The sequence below is a fragment of the Thermobia domestica genome, chromosome 3, assembly GCF_964235325.1.
Source record: "Thermobia domestica chromosome 3, izTheDome1.hap1.1, whole genome shotgun sequence".
Classification (NCBI taxonomy): domain Eukaryota; kingdom Metazoa; phylum Arthropoda; class Insecta; order Zygentoma; family Lepismatidae; genus Thermobia; species Thermobia domestica.
In genome coordinates this window covers 70075461-70091324 of record NC_137456.1, presented here as the reverse complement: position 1 = coordinate 70091324, position 15864 = coordinate 70075461, and the positions used below count along the sequence as shown (strand labels likewise).

Sequence of the window (15864 nt, the reverse complement as noted above, 5' to 3'; positions counted from 1 at the left end):
TCTGGTCACATGAAAATTCGATACAAGCGTGGAACATAGTGTATACAGAAAACCCACATCTATTGATCTTTATCTCAATGATAACCGTTTACACCATAGGTCTAAATGTCTTACCGTAATAAATACACTACCTTTGGCATCTCAGATGAGGGTAGCCTGCAAGCCGAACTTCTATACATACGGAGTAAGTATAGAGTTGTATTGTAAAAGATACGAAGATCCCATTCTTCATATTGTAAAAGATGTATATCATTGCTCAATCATCTTCAATTTATTTTATCAATTTTACTTTTCTTATAATTACTTAAAGAACCTATGTAATATATTGATGTTTTTAGCACTCATCTCCGTGATCACTGAAGACGGATATTTGTGAATAAGCATCTTTAATTTCAAAGACTAATCTGTTTTCTTCTTCTTCTTCTTGGAGCATCATATTCTGAATTTTACATATTTCTGTTTCTTTTTACATATTTTCTTCATTGAACAGACTATCAGACTTAAAACGTTACAATCTTAACCCTGCAATGCAGATTTTTTTTTTTTTTTTTTTTTAATGTTCTGTGAAAAAATAGTTTTGCGAGAGAAAACAAAAATGAGTAACGGAAGTACCGGTACGCTTAATAGTGCCATCTATGCGGAAATTGTGGTATTAAACTAGCTTCGAACGTTGCCAATCTGGTTCAACATGCATTAGAAACTCGTTATATAGGAAAGAACATATTAGTTGCCACTATGTTCCACATCTGTGCAACTACGCATTGTAGAGTTAAAAGAATTTGTAGAATAGACTTACAAGTCCATTAGTTCGAATTAGCCTGCTTATAAAAACAAATTATTGCTTTTAGATATACCTAAATATATAATAGTGTTCCTCACAGCCGAAACATCCTATTGTGCAGAAAATTGTTGATCAAACTAGCTTTTAGTAATCATTGATATATATCGATACATTCAAAACTATCATAAATAATGTCATGCAGCAAGCTGCCTTATTGGAGCCATTGAACCTGTATATTCTATAGATTCCTTAACATTAGTTTTCTTCCAAGTTTATAAGTTTTTACCTAAGTTTGACAGAAGGTATATATTTCTAAATATGTCGGATGTTGGTAAGGATGCCGAACAAATAAAATATGTAAGAAGAAATAGAAATGTAAAATTCACAATCTATTGCTCCCAGAAGAATTAAAAAGCAAATTATTCTTCGAAATATTGCAAGTGATTATTCACAAACATGTCCTTGGGCAACATGGAAATGAGTGTTAAAAATTTACCTTTCTATGAAGTTTCTATGAAAAATTTACCTGTTATGAAGTTTCTATAAAATCGCAGCAGACGATCGTGCGGCACATGTTCAAATACGGTCCCACTCTCCAGCCTTTTCACAACTGCCTCAACTTCACTAAGTAATCATTTTATTGATAAATTATTTTCAATTTCATACATATTCTTTTTTACTATCTTTATTCTAGTGATGTAGAGTATACTTCCGCATCAGAGATAGGTTCGTCTTCCTCTAGTGTATTTTCTGTTTCGTGAACAGTAAGTCTAGAATAGATAATAATGTGTACTTAGCCCTACGTATGAAACTCTTGGACCTTTTAAGGACTGTTGTTCCAATAATGGAACACGTGTGTTTTTAACAACGTAATACGCATTAGTCAACATCAAATCACATGATAATTTACCCATACATTTATAGACTCATTATACAAATAATTAATAGGGATTAAAATTGAATGTGGTTTTCCAGAAACCATTGCAAAATACGCATGGGACTATAAATACGATCCATTCGCTATTAAATGGAACACAGGCGTTTTACTCTTGCCAGGTCGAAAAGGAGCTCCAAAAACTCCAAATGCAACACAGGCATTTCGACAAGAAGCTCGAAAAGGTTACGAAAATTATTAATATTTCTCTCATCTTCAGAAGTCATGTTCCAATAATGAAACATCGGTCCTAAACAAGTTAATTTCAGCCCTCAAAAGAGACTGACGAATATGGTGTAAGGATTGCCGTCTATGGGATTATGTTATTCTCAGACGAGTCCAAATTCTCTCACGGTGTTGTATACCTCTACCGTGAAAATGGCAGGTAAGTCAAAGAGCAATATTGAAAATGGTCAGTTTTGAGGATGGTATCTTGATCTGGACTGGTGTTGTAAGGGTCTCGTATAGCCCTTCTAATTTTTCAAATATAACCTAACTGATCAGATCTGGCGGCATGTGATTTTGCAACAATGATTATTTGTTCATTATCAATGGGACGGGAATTCCTCTTTATGAGCAATTTCTATCTGCATAAAACAAGTCATACAAATAACTTCCTGGAAACAGATTACTTATGATGTTTTGAAGTAGTGAGTAAGATCGAATTGAATACGCTTAAGACTTTCTTGAGAAAATTATTTCCAGACAGCACCCTCCTAGTCAAACTTTTCCAGATTGCAGATGGACTCTAGTCTGCAACAAAAGCGTATGCCAATCGTATTATGGCATTCATTACCATAAGGGAACATTATATTTGTATCCAATATCTATCTTTTTGTGCAACATCGTACATGAGTGTCCGCTATACTAGGTGACTCCACCAGATTCAGCAGCTTTAAACGTCAATATGATCTTGAAGCCTTGCTGGCGTCTACTATTAATCCAATGTTCTCGGGATTGCTGCCAGAGTATTGCTGTGCTGAGCTTTCGTTACCATACAGCGGCAACATCTTCAGAGCTATGTGTTGGAGTGTGCTGGTCGTACAATTTATATTGTAGTCTTTAGGAATTGCTGTATTTCTATTGGTTGTTTTTGTTGACCAATGGCGTGCTCTGATTTTGCTGGTGGAAACTGTTCTCTGATTGGCTTACGGTTCTTTTCGTACTGAGAAGCTGGATCCAGATGTCAGGTAGATGATAACCTTCGTCTCTGTTGATGGATGGCTTGTATGTACGGATGAATAGCTCTGAAGATGTTGCCGCTGTATGGTAACGAAAGCTCAGCACAGCAACACTCACTCTGGCAGCAATCCCGAGAACATTGGCTTAATAGCTTTAAACGTGTTTCCTTTCAAAGCGTCGGAGCTCAAAAGGAGCATTGAACTCCATTGATTATTGAATATAAGATGCCATGGACATTAATAAATGAATATGTGTCTAGTTGCAATCTCATTTCGTTGCCACTTCTGGTTTGAATGGAGAGTTAACGGAATAAATTAAACCTATTCTGGGAACGCTAAAGCGATTGCAAAAAACCGCATCTCGATATCTCTTACCGGTTTTGCTCTGATACCTGTCGACAGACTGACAGACAAAGCCTTTCTATATACTTTTGCATAGCACAGTCTGGAGGCCTAATAATAATAATAATAATAATAAATTATTATTATTATTATTATTATTATACTATTATTTTATGTATAAATTGTATACTTTATAATTGATGCAAGGTATTTACTGTACTTTGTATTATTCTTGCACACTAACTGCTTAAGAATTTCTTCACATTTCGGAAAATTGGTCAATGGTATCAGATTTAGAAATAAATATTCATTGTAAATTACTTTCACTGAAGATATATATTTTACATTAATAGAACCTGTTTGTAACAAAAGAAACACTGACCAAAGCTTCAACACACACATAAGCTTAACATATCCTTCACAGTTTAAACTATAATATGTAACGGTTTCGCATATCTAACATATCCTTCAACAGGCAGTATCTGATGTCTGTCTGTCTGATGTCTGATGAAGGATATGTTAGATATCCGAAACCGTTACACATTATAGTTTAAAATACAGTGAGTGTTGAAGCTTTGGTCAGTGTTTCTTTTGTTATAATAAACAATCCAAAGCTATGGATAGTGTTATTATAGAGCCTGTTTCATAAATAGAATATGTTACCATAAACAGAAGTACTTATCCGCCATCATCTGGTTGTCTGAATTCAGATTTGGACAAACCAGTGCAAAATGATTCCGCCCACCAAATTCATAAGTTTTTCCGAAGGCTGGACAGTTGCCTTTAGTAAGTCTACATTTATTGCATCGGTAGGACTTTTCTATATCTTTCTTACTCAATGGTGCAACTTACTAGACGAAAATCTTGCCCCTGGCGAACGTACAACATTCATGTTCCTGTTAGGTGAATAGAAGATTTTATACTATCTTTCAGTGTTTTCCATTGCTCCAATCAATTCGATTGTATTCTGAAATGAATCTATTTTAGACGTAAGCTGCTGCCTTGTGGAATCGTTCACCATTCCAAAAATTAGCTGGTCTCTCAAGTTTTCTTCAATAGGGTTTTTGTTTTAATAGATGAAATTTGTATCTTTCTGCTACTACGTATGTTTCTACTACATAGTGCTATTCCAGTAACTTCTTAAGCTGGTCATGAGTTTTTAATCTGCAAATCTGGCTAGCAGATTTCCTGCAACTGCACGAATGCTTCTTCTTCTATTACTGCAAGCAGTCAAAACCTTACTCTCGTCGGGATTTGAGCAGTGGTGCAAAGATGCTTGAATCTTTGCAAGACAAGATATGGCCCTGCTCGATATTGAACAGCTGGAAAACTGATAAATTAGACGTTGTGGAGCGTAGTTACGTGTCTGCACCAATTGATGTTATTAAACTAGAGAAAACCACAAATTACGTTCCACTAGGACTTAGACAGCAAATGGCCAGGAAATGTACTAACTGATAACTTCTTTCTATATATTGTGCCTTCCAGTTACATCAACAGAGAATTATGGATACCCATTGCTTCTCCGCAGAAAAAAAAAATATTATTTTCCCAAACTGTCTCCTATAAATAGCTACCTAAATATATTATTCTTATTAACAAATACAACTAATCGAAACTGAGTCCATTATCATTGTTTCTCACGTAACACAGTTTATTACATAGCAGGTCTTTTTTTCTAAATATGTATCCCATTTATGTAACTGCATTCTGCCCTAGTCTCAACTACCCTAAACTATCTTACTAACAGTATTTTACATTACCATTAGTAAATGATAATAAATAACCTTGTTTTTTAAATTTGATACCTAAAGTTTTGAGCGCCGTCATGCGAAATTAGATTTATAGCTACCGTTTGATTAAATAGAATATACACACTCTTTGTATCTTCACTGTGGTTTGCATTTGTTAACTTTGTTGATTTAACCTAAGTGGAGTCGACATAGATATTTTTGCTCACTTGTTATCAAATAGAAGATAAAATTATTTCAGTATCCATTTCTACAAAAATTTGGAAGAACCGTCTTTAGCAGTAATAAGGCATGAAATTTAGAAACGGGGATGCCAGTCGGTCATTCGTACGACAGAATATTTTCATACAACAAAACAAAATGGGAATGTGAAGGTATAACCTCTTTCCGTCTCGAAATTTTCAAGTTAGTGTGGAAAATGACATTTTGAGTCATTTTCAAAATATTTTTAAAGACCATTTTCGCCTGCTGAATTCGAGATTTATCTAATAAGTCAAGGGTTCAATATATATCAAGTGTTGCTTCGATGGCCAATGTTTGATAGCTTTTATTATAAGGTTATCTAAATCAAAGACACCAATTGAATACCACTCCTTTGTCCGGAACACATTGCAGTCAAAACAGAACACTTTATTTCTTACAAATCATCTATCAAGTCAAGAAAATCTATCACACAAATAAGGATGAAATGTTGATGAGTGATTAGTATTTGTCATTTATACGGGAAACTTTTGGATAGGTAATCTCTTTCAGCGAGTATCGTTCCTCGTAAGTCAATCAAGATTAGGAAATTATTAGCAAACAGTCCACCAAATTTGTGTCCGGCACCATTAGAGCAGACAGCATTTCCTAAAATACAAGGATACTCATATGTAGATTGTAGGACGCACGCTACGCCTTTTTCGGGGACAAGATTTTTCATTGAAAATGGCACAATAAAATTTTAACAATACCATAATGATGCTTTTAAGACTACTAAATTGACTAAAATGTCTATAAAACTAGTTGTCTTGGTTTTGTCACAACCAATACCGGTCGCCTAGAGGGAGTAAATTTGGGAAGATTGTGCCCAAGCACTTGAGGGAGATGGACACCACTGCTAAAATATATGCATGAAAATAATAATGCTCTATCTTGTTACAGGTGATCACGTCCCTCTTCAACTTGTACTTTTTACTTACAAACATGCACATTTTTCTGGTGCGTGGGGTCCATACATCGAACCCAGCTCCCGCCAAGTGGGCTTTGTGGTGGGCAAACACTATGTGCGAGAATTTTATGAGAGTTTTCCCACTATTGTCGTTTCACTACTATCATCTATCTCATCAACAGCGTCTCCCTTAATCTCGGTGCATAATCGTGGGACATTGCACAAAAAAAAGTCACCATACTAAAACAATTAAAAAGCACAAATATCATCCACTAATTTGAAAAATACATTACAGCCATAAAATACATATGTGTACTGTATACTGCCAATTCTTGATCCCTAATTAATGACATGTTGGGGATTATAATGTACCTGCATTAAGATTATCTTTTATTTAGCTTTTATTAGGAATTATAGTATAATTCCTATTTTTATACTGACATTTGTGTAAAGTACGTTTTCAAGAGACGATGAACTAAATATATTTTTCATTGTATTTTCGTGCATTTTTATAGCTCGGAGGATTTATAAAAAGACAAAAACTTCAATTTAGTTTAAAAGTTTAAAGTTGGTGATCTTGAAATTCATCAATATCTATCACAGGAAAACAATTGAATCCAAGTACTAAAGAGAGACAAGAACCACTTGTTTCTTCACGCACATTTTCGTTGCCAGAAACCCTGATGCTCATTGTCGCTTTTGTCCTGATGCTCGGCGTCCGCAGAATCAGGCGTAGAATAGAAGGAAGGAGAGCTTACCACATCTGAGTTTACGCATACACATTGCTTGTGCTTCTCTCTCGCAGGCGTATGGCTCTTGTATTTGGAAGAGGAAATTATTGTCTAAACATTATAATAGCTAATTGCAAACATATAATTTACATACATAATAAAAGAACTATCATCAGTGGATCCCTGGCATCCTGGCGGGTAGTGTTTCTTAAGATGACGTTACTGGTGTTTAGTGCATTCTACTGCAGTGAAGCTAGTTCAAAGGTTTGACTTGCTGAAATATAATGAAACACAACAACATGCAATGGTTGTTCACACACGAACAAGAACATACTGTCCTATATACTGTGTGTGTGTGCCTATATCTATCTATCTATCTATCTATCTATACACCGTTCAATTTAAGCTAAAGCAAGTGAAGTGTATTAATTAGAGTTCAATACTGGAAGGAAATACTGAATTTTTGTTTAATATTTTCTTAAATTACTTCAATTTTAGAGGAAATATTACATGGTTTTCAAATTGTCTTCAGTGGGATGTTCATGTATATAGGTATAGTTAATTTTCATTTTCGTCAGCATTTAGTATGACATTTCTAGAACTACTTATAAGATTAAAAAAAACTAATCTCGCTACTTTTTACATTTTGTAAGTTACCAAGAACAACAGAAGTGCGCATAATCGTTTGACTGCAAAAAGCCATACATTGTAATTCCCCGTAATTAGTGGTTTCTGTGGTGAGCCACCATATCTCTCAGGAATGGATTAATCGATTTGAACCAAAATTACCATAAAGTTAATTGATGGTCTTTTTAGGTGCTCAGCCAAATGTTATTATTAGTTAAAGCCTAAAGCGAGGGTCTTTAACTCCGTCAATGATCGCTCACCAAGTGCTAATTCACAAACGAATCAGGAAAAAAGCGTGTGCAATGCCTATTTACTATTGTAGTTCTATACTTAACATCAAAGGCAGATTGCATGGTGGCTCAGTAGTAGAACAGCCCCCTTTGGTGCGAAGTATCAATGGTTCGATTCCACATCATATAACTTTGTGGTGGTCAACTTCCTATCGCAGTATCTTTATTCACCAGTTCTTCCATCAGCATGCCCTTCCCATTATTCACCATCTTTAGTGTAAAGATTTCGTTTCATTACATCATTAAAACATTTAGCCTTTTTGTACGTTATAGTGACAAACGAATATAATGTTAATAGAAAATGCTAATGGAAGTTCTTTTATTACATCGGTAGGAATGATAATACTTTGTGTATTTGTTATGAGTAATCTAAGCAGGACCTCTTCTTCGTTGCAGGTTTGGTTCAGATCATGCAATTGGGGAATCAAAGGAGTGTGTTGAAGATTTCAATAACCACGAATTTGAAAACTACCCAGCAGAAGTAAAGAATATTTCTTGCATTCCTGACACATACGCTGACACTGTGTTCCCTGATTGTAATGTTAACATTTTGTATAGATATAATAATGGTAGTCAACAGCTAGCTCAGGATTATGGTAATGATAAAATTCATATATGTGAAGTATGTGCAAAACGTTTTAGGAAGAAAGGTGATTTGAATCGGCATTTAATGATACACAGAGGGGAGAGGCCATATCCTTGTATGTTTTGTGATAAAAGGTTTCGTCTAAGACAACACCTCAGCCGCCATATACAAGTTCATCATTCTGGTGGGGAAATTTCTTCTACCTCTGAGATATTTGGCTCCACTGCACCATCTGAGTGTAATACCAATGAAACGATTCCTAATATTGTTCATATCGATCTTAAAAGTGATAAAAGTGATTTGAATCTCGTTCAGGAAATCACAGATGAAAGAATGCATAGATGTGGAGCTTGTACAAAAACGTTTAAAAAGAAAGGTGATTTGAACCGGCATATGCTTATTCACACAGGAGAAAAACCTTATCCTTGTATATTTTGTAATGCCAAATTCCGCCTAAGACAACATCTGAGTCGCCATATTCTAGTTCATACTGCTGAGGACATTCTGATGAGATCAATTCATTGTGCTGAAGAGCTTTCTGGAGGTGGTGTATCTGATATTTGTGGCCCCACTCCGCCACCTGATGATAATAATACTAATAGTAACGCTCAATCAAAGTCGAAGACTGGGTGGCGAGTAGTAAGAGATGTGTTTGGAAAGAAGTATTTGTGTGAAGCATGTTTGAAGTTTTTTAGAAAAAGAGGTGATTTAAATCGGCACTTACTTATTCACAAAGGACTGAAACCATTTGCATGCATATTTTGTAATTCAAAATTTCGTCTCAAGCAACACCTCACTTGCCATTTACTAGTTCATCATTCTGGTGAAGAGCCAATCAGATGCGAGTCATGCAATAGGAAATTTCCCACCAAAGATCGATTCAATCAACACAGTTGCCAAAGGAAGAAAAACGTACAAGAATCAACCGAAAATGGAATCGTCAAGGAGGAAAATACAGAAGAATGTAATAATTTTATTTATTTACTTGTTTTTTACAAATTGATCAACAAATATATTGGTTTGATCGGGTATGAGATCGGGTGTATGTTTAGACATTGTCTATGCAAATAATTCAACCGTTGAATTTATTTGAAACTCACACGTGCAGTGATTAAGAATTTAAAGAACTAAGGGAAGGTATTACTAACAAAATGTAACAAAGCATTTCATAAATGCAGTTCTCAAAACGTTCTATTTAAACGTCTGATATATAAGAAAATTCTACCGGCGACAATTTTAAGAAAAAACACAATTTTAAAAAAGAATAAGTGTACAATCATTTTAAGTATGTCCACTGCACAAAAATATCGGATGTAACTTTCAATAGCCTAAACAGAATTGAATGGTTTTTCAATAGTTATAGATAATGCTGTGCAAAAGATCATTCAATTATAATTAGGCAATCGAAAGTTACACAGAAAAATATTTTTGTACAGCTTAAATCTTTATTGATGTGATTTTGCTAACAGCAGTCAGACATAAATGATTTCGCAGAAAGAAAATGTGCCAAATGTTCGAAGAATACGCACATTATATACGATTACTAAAGGATGTATAATTCATTCCATCCTAAAGAATACTAATGTTCTGAAATTACTTGTACGGTACTATTAATATTTTTTGTGTTGATTCTATGGATACGATTTCTTTTGTTTGTGATTTAAAGATCGTGAGAACCAAATCTGTTTTAAAGTCATCTTCCCTTGAATGGTTGTCGATGTTTTCCTACGTCCCTGAACGAAGCCAATTTCCGATTCATATTTAGTTATTTTGAATGATACAGTATTAACAATCAGTCAGGCAATGTCTAAACTTTCTTGGCTTAAATATTTTTTGCAGCAAGTAATGTACGAATAACTAAGTCATTAACTCGATCAAACAAACCGTATAGCCTACCTAATGTAGAGTTGGAAAATTTATCTGGATTAGAATATCTTCGCAGCTTATAAGACGAATTTTTTTTTTTTTTTTTTTTCGTTTTCATCTAATAAAGGCAAAATTCGTTTGGGGAAATATAGTATTTCTTATATATTACACTTATGTGAAGTATCTATGGTATGTATAACGTGTTCGGTTACTACTGATAACCAGCTTTTGTTAAATTGATCTAATTTACGGCAAAATGTGTATTCAAAGTTGTTAACAAATGGTTACTTCATTCTTACTTCATTCACCGAATTATGATCTCGTCACGTCCGTATGGTGTAGAGATCAAAGTCGTATCAAGACCACGGTATCATGATAGGTAATTACTTTTAAAAGTGGAGAGTTAGTTCGAAGCCTTTCTCGGAAAATAGTTTGGTTGAATCTTTTACGTAGAAATGTAAATGACCAGATTCCGAAAGCGATACTTGACAGAACTGAAACAAAATTTTCATGTTAGCACACAATAAAAAATACATATTGATTGAAAGGAACTTGCTTTCTTAATATTTATATATCTAACAAAATGACGCAGTTTTTTATCATCTGGCTATATTTGAAGTGGACCAATCGCTTCTCAGCACCATCGTACGAAGAAAAAAATATTTTTGTACATGTTTTTGTATTCTACTTAGAGAGCATAACATTTTACACTTCATTTGTTGTGTCTATACATTTGCAAAAAGTGTAATATACTAAAAATGCGAATGGTAAAAACAATGCACTCAGGATGTAATATAACATCTTTGTAATTATGAAACTTTCAAGAAAGTAGTGATCTATATAATGGAAGGTTTTTTTTTTTTTTCTTCAGAATGTTACAAGGGATATGTGTCGGTTCGAACGCGAGGATCAACATAAAACTTGGCAGATATATAGAGAGGTAAACACTGACCACTATAGGGTGAGTCATTCCCGTGTAAAATTTGGTTTGTGCAGACAGCGCCACCTATAAACAAAAAACATCAATTCAGTTTTGGGGCAGGAAAACAACATGAAGTATGTGTGCACACGATGACAAGTATAGTAATTGCACCAGACGAGTAATTACAGAAGTTCTTTATGTTGTTAAGAAAACAAATGGGAAGCAACAAAAGTGTACATGCGGGTCTACAATGAAATGAGTGAAACATAACGTAGCTTTACAGTAAGAACACCTCAATTAAGGAAAATCTGAGCACTACATGTGTTCTTCACTTTCATGTCCAAAGATCAAGTCCAAAGTTGAGGGCTACGTCAATCACTTTTCGGATCCTACTAACTGGAAATTCAAACTGATGCCCTGATTTTTGCCAGCCATAACGAAGCATTGTTTGAAAAACTGGAGCTGACAGTTGATTATAGATTACAGAATGCATGTTCATTATGAAACACCTATTATGCAACTTCACTAAGGGCTTATCAAAGCGTAAGCGAACATGTTCAGTGATTCTTCTGGCCTAAGTTTGTATTGCCAAGAAAATAGATATCGAATGGCTGAACATATTTGGTGGCCTTGGGAGAAGTTATTTTCAAATTATTGTACTTGGGAATAGCCTCTGAGAGCAAAGTGATATCCTTATGGCCAGACCATGAATTACAAAAGTAGTGAGTGTGTTCGTCCATGTTTTCTGCTAGAACACTTTGAAAAATGCTTCAGATGATCTTTAGTCATTTTACCACTAATGCTGACGTTGACAAACAGATTTTGGAGACATAGTTGCTGCACATTCACTGACACCTATGGACCAAAGTGTCTTTGCGGCTCCTAAATACAAATGTATAACTTCTTCGCAAGTTTTCCATCCATGGATATTGCAACATCAATGGTATAGCTATGAATCGTGGTGAACATTGCCTGAATAGTTCCAACAGTGTCTTTCTCCTCCCTTTTCGATAAAGTAGCACGAGGTGACAGTTCATAATTGAACTGACTCTGGTCACAATTTCATACACTGGCTGCAGGCAAACGATGCAAATGTATGTAATCGTTTATTTCACTAGCAAACGCCTCACCACTGACACAAATACCTTCATCTTCTGCAATATCCTTTTTTGTTGAAAATGTTGTAATCGTTTGTACTGTAACAGCTTTCTGGATCTGCTCCTGTCGTCCAACCAATGTGTATTTTCAAAACAGCTGAGCTTACTTGGTTGAGACATTGAACAACGTTTTCAAAAAGGAATTACAGAACTTTTTGCGGATCGTTCTCAGTTCTCGAAAATGAGATGAGCATAAAGCACCGAGAGGTTCGGATGTCTCGTCTCGAAATCCTCATGGACATCCAAAGAATCGCTTAGACCGTGATACACAAAAATACTATTCACACATGAGACGAAAAGACATTGAATAAAACAATAATATACTTATTTATTAGATGCACTGTATGTATAAGAAAAATAATAATGCAGAAGAAAATAATCACAACACGGAACGCTGGTATGGATGTGGAAATTAACTACTTTAATAAACACAAAATTACACTTCACATTTCAATACACAATAGCCCTTTAAATCTTTATTATATATATATATATATATATATATATATATATATATATATATATATATATATATATATATATATATATATATATATATATATATATACGTAGGAAATTTTATAATTTGGAGATCACTATAAGCACTTTTCTCACACCACTAAATGACACACATTTGGATTAACACTGTGGGGTAACATTGGGAATAGTCCCATGACGTAAGTTCCTGGTTTCTTCGATGAGAATCCACCAAAAATTCACAATGGTATTCAGTAGAACAAACATTGGTAGCCGCAATGTATAATTCAAGGAGTTGATAAGACCCATTAACTAATTATACGCACATGGTCAAAAGACCGGGGAATTAACTAAATAAAGCTTGTCGCTGACAATGTTTTTGTGCGACTACTTAAACTTATGCCCCTTTGCTTAATTGTATGACGAACCAAACTAGCGTGGTGACTTCGTCAACACACTGAGAAGAACTCCCTGAGTTGAGATACTCGGGATAAGAGCTTGGCTGACCAACTGGTCAATGTTGGTAGTTCATTTTAAAATGTAATCGGGTTAAACCACCTGTAGGGATATGAAAATTAAATGTTGAAAGAATTTGCGTTTATTCACAGTTCACTGGCCACAATGTAGAAGAAGAGGTGATTAGTTCGAACGTGAGGACTTCGAGATAAGAACGGACTAAGTGATATGGTTAGCGTCAATCTGACTACATCGCACCTGGGATTAGTATTTCCATAAGTAATTGAAGAAAACACTTAATTCAGTTCCAAATAACTGTATAACGTAGTCTTTGCATACTAATGAGTAAGGAAAAAACACTGAAGTGTTCAAGTAGACTAAGTAGATTTTCACGCATGTAGTTCACAAAATGAATGTTGTCTTTGTTACTTACTAAAATCTTCTCACTGTGAAACAACGTTTTGTGTACATGTATTGATGAACGATGAAAGGTTCTACTGTTCTAGCTCGTGAGAAAAGAGTCAAGTTGTTAGCAGTTCCCATTGAAAAAAGAAATGACTTTCGTTGCAAGAATAAAATATAGATCGAAGAATGGTTTCTAATCCTTCCAAAATATACAGAGTGTTGTCCCAAAAATTACTTATATAACCGGGTGACGGTTTAGTGCAATAATCCCTTCTTGTTTCTTAAGATTTTCAATGAAAGTCGGCGACGCTTTGAAATCCGATAAGCCAACTTCTTTTGCCGTTTGGAGAACCCAGAACTGTAAATGCCAGTAATGCAGTGATGCTCCATGCTCTCACGCTTCGTTAAATAATCTGATGACTTCACATTTCACTGTTTGGAGTTTTATTTCTCGATTCCCTTTGATTGAAGCGGAGTTCGTAGACAGGGCGTGTCCATAATCCAAAACAGGCTTGCAGTTACTTAACGAAATAATTTTCTTGTGTTGTGCCAGAACTTTTCTATACGTGTTATCCTCCTTAATGATAATCTTTGTAGATACTCGGGATTTCCTAGTCCGTAGACTGCGATAAAACATCTTCTTTTCAGTTTTCGTGCTGAAGATATGTCGTGTTCGCTTTGACTACTGCCTTGTTCCCGCTCTGGACTGCTGTCTTGTTCCGGCTCTGAACTGCTATCATGTCTCCCGGTGCCGTGCCATTTTCTTCATAATATCAGTCGAGTGTCGATGTGTGTGTCATTTCTAATTCATTTTCGTACTCACTGATAATTAAATTGCACAAAAATGTCGCAAATGACTCATCTTACGCTCAACTGACGTTTGATCTTTAAATCTATGCCTTAGTTTGCCTTTTAACAGTTCAAGTACGTGAATGAAGCTAATGCCATCAGCCTGCCCCAATTTTTGCACACTGACTACCACACCTAGCACTAATTGGAGCTTACTGCCACACACTGACGCACCTGACTAATCTTCACTCAGCACCTACAATGCGGAATCTAACCGCTCGTGTTTCGAAGGATAGGTGATGCTGTCGGCGGAAAACGAGTTTTACATGGGGTCAGTACTTAGTCCTGTATATGTCTACCAGGTTTTATATTGATCCTCACGTTCGAACCGAAATATGACCCTCGTTAGTAACAAAAGAGAAGAAATACTGACCAAAGCTTAAAAACACACACTGTATTTTAAAACTATTATGCTATTTTATTATTATAATATAAAATTAAAAATATTAAATCAAAGCCATGGATAGTGTTATTATATGTTACTTCCAATTAGATAAAAGTTTAAAGATAAATTAGGCTAAACTGATCATATGAAAGTAAATATGAGAGAAGAAAAATAATTATACATTAGTAGAAACCGATATATATATATATATATATATATATATATATATATATATATATATATATAAAGATGGTTATCAAAATAATGGGAACATCTGAAGAAAATACAACTTACGTACCTAATACCGCGTGGGACGTCATTAGCCTGCAGACCAGGGAGGCATATAAGTCACGAATGGTTTCCAGGGGAATATTGTGCTTTTCCTCCTGGAATGTTGCACTTAGTTCCGTCAACGTGGGTGCTTCAAGGTCTAGTGTACCAAACCAGTAGAGCTATGAGCAAAACCAATGTTACAATTGCTTCTGTAGTCCTTCTATTTGAAATTGGGTTCCCTCCAACTCCTGAAGAATAAAGTAATCTCAAATTGTGAGGGGAATGCTGCGATATTTTTTAACATTCCTGTAGTGGTTCATGTTTTTTTATTCACTCTGAAGGGGGGAAGTATTATTTTGTAGGAAAATAGCAACAAACCAAACTAGGATGTGGGTTGTATTGTAAATATGCATACTTAAACTCTGATTAACAACACTTATCCTTCCTCAAGTTTCTATTCCTAAATGTAAGCTGATGATCAAAATTCCAGTGTTCAAACATCTGTATTCTACAAACTGAACAGTCACATTTAAAAGTATTGTAATCATAGTGTATCCTACTACTCTTGCTACTTGATATAAATATGTTCTTTAAAATTTATATAATGAGTATTTTTGGGACACCACTATAGCACTAAAATTAGAAGACTCAGGTGATTCCAGATAAACATTAATAATAGCAGAAATGCCTAATACTTGGAA

The 15864-nt window shown here is 34.9% G+C and overlaps 1 protein-coding gene across 1 annotated transcript in view; it reads left to right on the top strand.

Annotated features, from left to right (window-relative positions):
• LOC145680488 (uncharacterized) overlaps positions 1 to 15864 on the top strand; it is a 158123-nt gene that overhangs the window by 133848 nt on the left and 8411 nt on the right. Inside the window, exon 4 of the mRNA XM_081751065.1 lies at positions 8184 to 9337. Coding sequence (XP_081607191.1) covers positions 8184 to 9337 — 1154 coding nt within the window. The remainder of the gene's footprint in view (positions 1 to 8183; positions 9338 to 15864) is intronic.